General features: G+C 42.0%; 1 protein-coding gene and 1 long non-coding RNA gene across 9 annotated transcripts in view; one reads left to right on the forward strand and one right to left on the reverse strand.

Annotated features, from left to right (window-relative positions):
* Window positions 1-8,136, forward strand: part of FGGY (FGGY carbohydrate kinase domain containing) — a 148,919-nt gene extending 140,783 nt beyond the window's left edge. For 2 of the 8 annotated variants that reach the window (XR_001873240.1, XM_017805493.1), the window contains exon 17: window positions 1,393-5,239. Coding sequence is in view for 6 of the 8 variants with exons in the window: in XM_017805493.1 (XP_017660982.1) it covers window positions 1,393-1,407 (15 nt within the window). In the remaining 2 variants the exon portion in view is untranslated. Of the gene's footprint in view, window positions 1-1,392; window positions 5,240-5,848; window positions 6,547-7,403 lie in introns of those variants that run through there. The other 6 variants (XR_001873239.1, XM_017805485.1, XM_017805484.1 and 3 more) reach the window with 6 other exon arrangements.
* A 96-nt stretch (window positions 8,137-8,232) lies between these two features.
* LOC108492793 lies at window positions 8,233-9,516 on the reverse strand. Its single transcript, XR_001873241.1, has 2 exons — window positions 9,198-9,516; window positions 8,233-8,748 (listed from the first exon to the last, which is right to left on the reverse strand). It is a non-coding gene; the product is annotated as an uncharacterized LOC108492793 (long non-coding RNA).
* Between the last annotated feature and the right edge of the window lie 105 nt (window positions 9,517-9,621).

A 9,621-nucleotide genomic window follows, 5' to 3' on the forward strand; every position in this document is an offset into this window, starting at 1 on the left:
AAGGAGATATTTTCAAATCTTGACACATCTTTTGGCTTAAAATGAAAGCTGAGCATTTCAGAAAACAATCGTAGTAGAACGCTGCAAAACCAAGCCCATTGTACTAAACCCCAGCCATCAGATATGAGACATTTTTAATTCTTTCATGCAGAAGAAAGCCATGAAGCACTGATCAGTTTGTTGACTATGAAGCCAGAAACTCCTGGGTATAAACCTTTATCTCTGTGCCACAGCTCAGCTCACAACATCCTCCAGCTTTACCACAAGGAAATTTAGCTTTAAAGCATCAGTGGTGAGTCCATTCTCATCAGCATCTTTGAGGAGAGGGAATTAAAGTTTAAAGAGCACTTAGCAGATTTGAGTGCTAACAAACAGTAATTCATTTTTGCAAGAGAATATGCTGTATTTAGTAAAGCAAGCCATGCTTTGAGGTTTGGAGTTGTCAGGAAGGTGTGACAGTGTGTGACCTCTGGCCAGCTTGCTCTGACAGGTGAGCAGCTGCTCAGGGTCTCAGTTACAAGGCCAGTAAGATGACCAGGGAGGAGACACTGGACAGCTCATTATTTGACAACACACATTTAATCTAATTATAAGCAAATTCTAAACATGACATTTTAAAGGGAAGAATTGATTCATGCAGATTTTCAAAAAGTAATCTAATGATAAAGTCTAAATAAATATTTCAATTATTTATTCATAATCAGTCTAATGAACACTTTTTAGAGTGGTCCAGGACACCTATGTGATGTTTGGCTTATCATTCCCCTTTCCAGAAATGTTTGAGAGGAGTTGACAGTGTTGGTGTACAATCATTCAGCAAGACCAATTATGCCTTATTTGTCAATTATTAACTTAGTTGCCCAATGGCAGGGGGCTGACAGGTTTTCTAAATTATATCTATGAAAGAAATGTACTTCTTTCCATCTCAAAATAAAACGATCCCTTTCTAAATCTTCTCCTCCAAGATACACTTAACATCTTGAAAAGATACTTGAACCTGATAAAAAAAAATTGCGTTCCTATTTTTAAATATTAACTTGATCAAGTGCACACCGCAGGTATTTTGATCACCTGACAGAGTAGCAGCTTATCGGTGCTGTTGTGAAACAGCCCTAAAACTTGCCAGACACTTACAGTGCTTGGGAATTGCATAACTGCAGAATTAGGTTGTGTAATACAACATTGTCCAATTCCTAAGTGAAGTGCAGAATTTAAGCAGAAGGTCTAATATGCTAAAATAATTTTAATTGATGGGCATTTATACTCCATAGGGTTTTTATACTTTGTCATGATCTGTGGTCCTTGAGAAAGGTTTGATTTCTGTAAAGGTGTTCTCCAACTTAATGCAGAAAAATTAATAAGGAAACCTGCTCCTGGCTTGGTTTTGTGCAGTGTTCACCATCCTGATCCTGATTCAACAAGGCACTGAAGCACAAGCTGAATTTTCAGCCCTCAGGTAACACATAACCTCTTATGTGTCAGTAATATTGGAATAGAAATACACTTATAACAGCAATAATGCCCCTGGTATTCCTGCTGGAGCACTGATAAGCTAAACAAAGCACTTTTCAAAGACTAATAACCGGATGGGATTTGTAGCATAAACAATGCTCCTTGTTAGTCACCAGTCCCCAGGGCATCTTCCTCACTTCGTTACAGACAAATCAGTAACAAATGAAATGCTGTGTGTGATTTCCTGCCCTGGCTGTGTCTCCCTGCTCGCGTGCCAGTGTGAGAGCTGTCAGTTATTATTTATCCATGGCTGTGTTCACATCCACAGTGTGATTTAACTACTTATTAAAGGTGCCAGACTGGCAGATGCAGAAGCTGGAGCAGTTTTATTATCCAGAGAAGTGACACAGTGTGAGCAGTAATATCCTTTCAGGATGTTCTCGGAAAATGCTTCACCACAATGGACTCCTCAAATCCTTCTCTCCAGCCTTTTCCCAGCTTCTCTACTCCAAGTGTTAAATTCAAAAAGGCTGCTCACAGAGATGTCAGTTAGTCCTGTGGTTTTTAGATGGGAATGTGGATACCCTGGAAAATCATTTTGAACACATTAAATCTATTTTAGCTAGGCCACTTGACCATTGGTTAGTACTAACTCAAAAAAGGACCTGAATGGTTTTAATACAGAGGTGAAACCTACTCTAACTAAATAGTAGCAAAAAAGATTATTCGTAAAGGGGGAATGAGCCCAGAGGATTTCCTTCTGCTGGCCAGGGGCTGTGTGCACAGGCCTGTGGCTCTTCTGCAGTAACTCAGACATGCTTGTCTTGGAAACTGGAGGCTTAATTCTGCACTGTTTCAATAAGCAGGATTTTGGGTCCATTTTCTTATGTCACTCTAAGCCTATTATTGCTTGGTTCAAAGCTCTTCCCCACCCCTGGGCACAGCTGGATGCAGGAGAGCAGGGAATCTTCTTGCACTTCCATCAGTGCCTAGGCTTTAATGGGGAAACTGAGATTTTATTTGGCTAAACTCAGTGAATTTGACTAGAGAAAGGCTGTTAAATAACAACAGGTTCCTTTCACACAGCTCCAGAATATTTTGAGAAAGATACCGGACACAAGAAAATCCAAACTTCTGTGAATCTCTACATTAAATCAGTCAATCCATGATTGCCCCAGGCCAGCCATTCCTGTTTCCTTACTGACTTTATTGGTCCCAGCACATGCCTGAAAGTTGCAATCCTGGATCCACTTTGCCAACTATAGGTTGGGATTTTTGGTGCTAGATCTTTGCAGAGTCCTTGAAGCACAACTGCAGTGCCAGTCACAGTGTTTGCTGATAATGAGCTTGTTGTTTGGCTCTGGAGTTTAAGCTGGCAAACACTCACATGCCTGAATTACTTTGCACAGTCCAGTGGTCCCATCAAAGCCAACAGGTCTGTATGTGCCAACCACTGGCATTACTGCATTATTAATTCCCAATTTTACAAATCAGGTTTCTTGATCTACTCCACAAAAGGCTACCTAACCAAAAACTGGGCCTGTGAAGTATAAAGATGGGGCTGAGAGGTACAAAGGTGTGAAACAGCATTCCCTGGCAGTGTTTTGGAGCAAGGCCTGTGTAATGGCCTTTGACCACTGAGGGGTTTTCGACTGAGACAGTTTTGCATGATGCACCCTCAGTGAGTCCCATCTGTGACCCTAATTCCATCCTGGAATGTAAGACTGGGAGCTGCTGGGTATGTAGGCAGGCTTCACAGAATTCTGCCCAGATGAGGAGCTCAGCTGAGAACCTGTTCCTGTGCACGAGCAAAGCACGTCTGAGCAGCTGCCAGTGGAGGGCAGCAGGAAAGCAAGGGAGGAATCTCTGTAAGCACAAACAGAAGGAACTGGCTGGTAAAATCAGACCATAGTAACCTTTAGCTTCACAAATGATGCAAGTGCAAAATGCAATTTTGTTAGAAATGCCAGTAAATACAATTGCAACTTCCCAGCCCTGCTCAGAGGGAACAGTCTGTTGAAGAGACTAGACCCCCAGCTGTAGGAATTGGCTTTCCCTCTTTGGAATATACTGTATCAAGAGAACCTTCAAATATGAAAGAATATATGTTCAAAATTTTTAGGCAAACTGAATCTTATTTTCCAAGAAAACCAAGAAAAACGACATTGATATAAAAATGATGGGAAATCTGAAATCAGTTTTGACAGATGCACAGTAACTTTTTTATTTAATACATAAATATTGCAGTTAGTATCAGAATAATTCATCCTGCACTTCACATACCTGTAGCTCTCCCACTCTGATTAGCTGTGGTTGGGTTTGAGACATTGCTGTGTTATTCAATAGCAAGTGAGAGCTGTGACATTTTCACTCAGTGTTTCTATTTTTCAACACAGACTCTTCTTCAGCTAGAGAATACTATTTAAATAATTCATTTAAAAACATATCTTTTAGTAATTTTTTACACCAACTTACAGATGTTGAGAAAGAAATACCCTTTAACAAGTTAGCTGTTGATTTTCCACTTAAAAATAATGAATCAAGTTATTAACATTTTATTCAGTGAATCTTCTATGCTGATAAAGTTTATGAATAATAAAGATAATGGTATATAACTGGTACAATGGAACACAGAGTTTTGAAAATTATTTTGTTTAAAGAGATTAGAGATATTACCAGAATTAGTTTCTCTAGTAGTACGTACCAGTACCCTGGTACAGAATCAATCTATGGGGATTTTCTTTTTGGAAATTAAGTTTGTGATTTCCCTGATCCTGCAAAAAAACAGAATTCTGAGCTTACTCATGGAGTAATCCCAGACTGTGGTGAGAACTGAAAGTATTTGGACAATATTAATTAAGTGTGAGAATATTCCCAGGATCACAATCTCCAGAATGGCCTTGTTTGGACACAAACCCACCTGCCAAGCTGGTGCCTTACAAGTCACCACATGGCCCCGCCTCTTTGATGCACCTGTGGAAAGAGGATCTCAGAGTGGGAATGTGGATTTGTTTGTGACCAGCACGCCTCTGTCACAGTTCATATCCCAGTCCTGCATTTTTTCTCATGGGCACCAACTGAAATTGTATCTGAGACATTTAATACATGTGAATTTGCAAAGCCAGGAGCTGTTACCGTGACAGAGCAAACAGTTCCATGATGTCAGTGAACGTCAGTGGAATGCTGGAACTGCCAAAGCCCACTTTCACTTGTGACCTTGGTCAGTAAAAAAGATAAGAGCGCTAAAATAGAAGGGCAGGTATCAGGGAGAAATAAATGAAAAGGCAGAAATAAAAAAAACACAGATAGAAGATTGACAAATGTTAGGGAACGACTAAGGCAGCAAGAGCAGGCCTGGAGGGGATGTGACAGTGGCAAAGCAGGGTCTGGCTGAGGAGAAGTGTTGTTGCAGAGCTGTATTTTATTCTGCTCTTAAAAGTTCCTGATTCTGAGGTGTTGCCCTGAGAAAATCGAAGTGGATCATTCCTTAAAGATGTTAACCATTTACTCTCCTGCTGTACAGGGCCAAAAGGTACAATTCCAAGACCTGGTCTCTTTTATGAGCACAGGTAGGTAGTTTTCCACCTCTGACCTGCTTTGTCTCCAGTATAGCTTTTTATGGAATTTAATGAGCTATCACAGCTATTGGCTCTGTGGCTCTATTTCCATCTTTTCTCTTTAAGTTTATCAATGCCTATTTCACTGACATATGAGAAACCTTAAATAATATTTGTAAAAGCAGTTGCTATTTTTTTCTGAAACTGCTGTAATAAACTAAATATTATTATTCTGTGTAGAAGGTGTGGATGCATTTTTACTCTGCATGCACACACTCGCTGTATCACATGGGCTAACTGCACCTGAAAGTTTGTAACCAAGGACCCCAGAAACTACTCCAGTCAAAACTAAATTAACCATAAAACAGACTAGAAATGCCAGCCCAAGCCTTCATAGTTTTAATGAGATGACTATTTCTTACCAGTATTAAATCTGTGGGGAGAGGGAAATGTTCAGTGAGTTAAGATGTGCTAAGAAAAGTGTAAAGAAGAGCATAAACGGCTCAGGAATTCCAGGAATCCCACTGGCTTAAACAGTCTTTTATTTAAAGCAAATGTTGTCATAGTTGAATGACTTCCAAGAAGGGCCTCAAGTGATGAAAGTATTTCCATCTAATGTGAAAATACTTGAAAGATGCTTATTCCCTGTGAAAATATTGCCACCTTTCAGTAAAGCCTGAAAACAAGACTCCTTCAATGAATATACTCTTGTAAAAGGTATTAATTTTCAGAATTAATATATGAAATATCCAGAATTCCTACTGGTTTGATAATAACAGATTCTAACGACTTTCATCTCCTAGAACAGCCAAATTAATTCAGAGTGTTTTACAAAACAGATACTTCAGTTACAGAGTGAAAAATTTCACATTCATCATCATGGCATTGCTCCCATTTCCCTCGGGGTATAACTGACCTGGAAAGTACTGTGGAGCATCTGCAGGGAAAAGCAGTTGGGAAACACAAACCTGCATGAGACCAGCAAGGCAATGAGAACCTCCAGCCAGTCACACAACTACAGTTCACATTAATGGCTTTTTATTTCATATTTTATGATTTTTAGGTGTTATGTTGAATAAACTCCATTTGATTACAATAGATTTTAAATTGGTCGAATTTGGAGAATAAGCAGATAGTCAATGCCTTTTTCATGGAAATAGAATAATGTCCAATAAACACAGAGCTTGACTCAAAAGAAGTGGGAGTGTTTATGCCAGGAAGGTGTAAGAGATTGTGACAGGACATGAAGGGATGTGTGGCCCAGGGAGTACAGCACGTATCAAATCAGTTTGTACTGTGTAATAATTCACTGCACACATTTGGGGAATTTGTTTCTAGTTTGTATATCTGAAAAATTCAAACACGCCTCGGCACCACAGAACACCAGGGGGCTTATGGGTTGTTCCTAAAGCTTTTGAAAAAGCTTTGAAAGACGCTTGGGAGGTGCAGACTTCCATAAATCAAATCCATCAAGCTGCTAAACATGACTGAAAAGCTGAGGAATGTTTTTTATCTTATGTTTTCTAATGGCAAGAAACGTGCAAGGTACACAACTAACCACTAAGGGTCACTGTTTGGTGTTTTCACATCCTGATGTCTTTCTTTCCAAGTGCTTAGAAAACCCCTTTTAGATCCAGTCCTGTATATTAGGATTTTCCAACAACACTATTTTTTAAACTACCAGTGAGATGCATATGTGCCACACAAGGTATGGGAAAATTCCAGTGTCTGGATACGGAGCTTTCTTGAGCAAGGCACCAAGTCATGTCTGAACTGAATATTGTTCATATTACTGGATACGATGATGTAAGTCCCACTGAACATAAACCCAACCCCTTAGGAATCTATTTTATTTTTATGAATAGCAGTTAAATAATGCCATTCTTCTGTTTTGTTAAGAAAGTTAAATAGCCCTCACTGAGAGATTGTCAGATGCTTTGTCAAGAAGGCAAGAGATGCACTATCAAAATGAGTGGGCACATTTTAAATAAGTCCCTGTTGTGAGAAGTAATTTAACCTGACTTTATAATGTAGTAACAGTGGATATCAGACATCAGGAGACTGAGCTGCAGTCCTGCCATGAGGTGGAGTCCTGGTGGCCTGCCCTGTTTCTAGGATGTTAATATAGGTCATAATCCTTGACTGGCACTAACCCAGAATGTGCTGACAGACATTCACAAAAGCTGTAGCTCATGAAGAAATCTCCAACCAGGCTTAAAAAATAAACCCAAACCACCTTATTCTGCATCAGGCACAGAGATCCCTTTGTTACACTTCTGCCCCACGGCTGAGCTCCCGGCACGGCTGGACAGTGCTGTGGTGTTCCTGATGTGCCCTGAAAAATGTGGAATAGCTGCACAGATCTGTTTGGAGCTGTATTTTATTTCTCTGCAGGTTCAGACAAACCCTTGCTGTGTGCTGACACTAGTTTGTCTGGGTGAGTGCTCCCTCACCCGAGCCAGCCGTCTGACCTGGATGCAGCAGCCGGGAGCACACGGGTGAGCCGATCTCTCCTGACATAATCCCAGATTACCAGACCTGCACAGCCTGCCTTGTTTTTACACAGATCTCAGCCATGCTCCCTGCACCAGCCACACTCTCAATAACACCTTTCCTGCACTGCCATCCCTTAGGAATAATAATTTCTGGATGCTTTTGAAAGAGGAGCAACCCTGAGCCTCACCTGGTGCCTCCACCCATCCCTTCTGTTCCACCTCAGCCCTGGGTGCAGCAGTGTCACAGTCGTGCCTGTGCCTGTCCAGGGACCCCATGGACGTGGACCGTGCCCTGTGGACTGAATTCCCACCTTGGCCTCAGAGCTGCCTCATCGCTGTGCACCTGCCCGGTGGTCACAGGACTGTACCTGACTCTGGTCACCTCACTGGGCCTCACCCTCACCGGCTTCCTGGGCTTTACGCTGGCAGGAAGCGACTGATGTTGGGATATGACACTGCCTGAGAGGGAAAGGACATCAAATTATGGAACCTGTAAGGAAATAAAGAGGGGTAATATAAGCAAAAGCTAGTAGAAATTATAGAAGACCAAAAATACTAAAAAACTAAAATGAGCATGCTCAACAGTGCAAATCCCAGCCCAGAACTATCTGGGATTTTACTGTAAAAACCTTTTATTCCTTATTCTGTTTTTAATAAGGATTTACGTTAATCTTCCATGGCAACCAAGTCTCTTTAAGAACCTTTGGTGAAGGAAGTCAGTAATAGGGTTTCCAGAAATCAAAGTCCGCTCTTGAGCCTTTATCAATTCTGGACAGCACTTTGAGGGAAATAGTCATGTAAATATTGTCCATGTCATGACCACAATTTCCATCTCTGCAAGGAAAAGTAGAATCAGTAACAGAAAATTAAATTATGTGTCTTGAGGAATGGCTAAAAAGGAATATATAGTGCTTGTAACAGCTATTACTCAAGATCTTTAGTGTATTCTTAGGCTACCTTAAACACTAATGTGTTTAATGCCATTCTGCACATTCCAGTACAGTCAATGTAAGAATCTTTATAAAACAGAATCAGCTAACGAAAAATAACGGTTCAAATAAATGAGTAAAAGAGGAGATAGAAGTAAGTTCTTTTGCTGAAACAGGAAAGGCTCAGAATAATCCCATTGTTTTAGTGTAAGGTAGAGATTTTTCTCTGGTGTCCGGGGCAGGGTGGTATAGAAGACAGGATCCTGAATCAGTCCAATCAATCCACAAGATCTGATCAAATAAGGCAAGCTTTTCCTATGAAACAAATATAGTAGAGGGAAGAGAGTGAACAAATTTTGGTAGTTCCTTTTTTCATTGAAACAAAAAAAGATCAAACAACAAAGTACTTCTGCGTTTTAGCTCTCATGTCGTGAACTGTGTAAAATGTAAAGAAGTGCGTGGTGCCTGCGTGGTGGTGTGTGACGTGCTGAGCAGGCAGGCAGAAATGACAATATAAACTAAGAACAGGTAAAACTGATGTAGCCCTCCTCAATCCGTCCTGTTCGATGGGGGCAAGGGGTCCCTTCTCCAGAGGGGTTAAAGCAGTAGCTCCTCACCCCTGTGCTTCAGCGCTTCCTCCCCAGGAGATGGATTGCTATTTTTGCCTCGTTTAACAATTTTTTAAAAATTTAGCTGTTTTTTAAGAAATTCTGTATCCTGCTCTGAAATGAACGCGTGTGGCGGGTACAGGTACACTGACCTACCTACACCTTAAGCACAGGTGATTCTGCACCACACCAGCAGCTCTTCGCCCGCGATCTCCCCGGCCCGCCCGACCCGCGACAGCGCCGTGACAGCCTGGGCGGGCTGTGACGCGGCAGCGCCCGCCATGTTGTGACGGAGCGGCACCTCCCAGGCGGGAGGGATAACGCGGGGGCTGCACTCGCTGAGTCGCGGCCCATCAGTTCACTCTGGGAGGGCGAGTGACACAATCCCGCTTCGCCCACGCATCACCCCGGAGCTGACACCATCCCACCTCGGCCCCGCTGCCCCGGAGAGAGGGGGCGCGGCCGTGAGGGGATCCCCGCCCCTAACGGGTCTCACTGTGATTGGCGCGAACACACCCCTCCTCCCCTTTGATTGGTCAGATGCGTTGTCACTTCGGGCAGGCACGGGCGCTGACTGGCC

Source organism: Lepidothrix coronata, unplaced genomic scaffold (genome assembly GCF_001604755.1).
Source record: "Lepidothrix coronata isolate B3197 unplaced genomic scaffold, Lepidothrix_coronata-1.0 Scaffold12, whole genome shotgun sequence".
Taxonomy (NCBI): domain Eukaryota; kingdom Metazoa; phylum Chordata; class Aves; order Passeriformes; family Pipridae; genus Lepidothrix; species Lepidothrix coronata.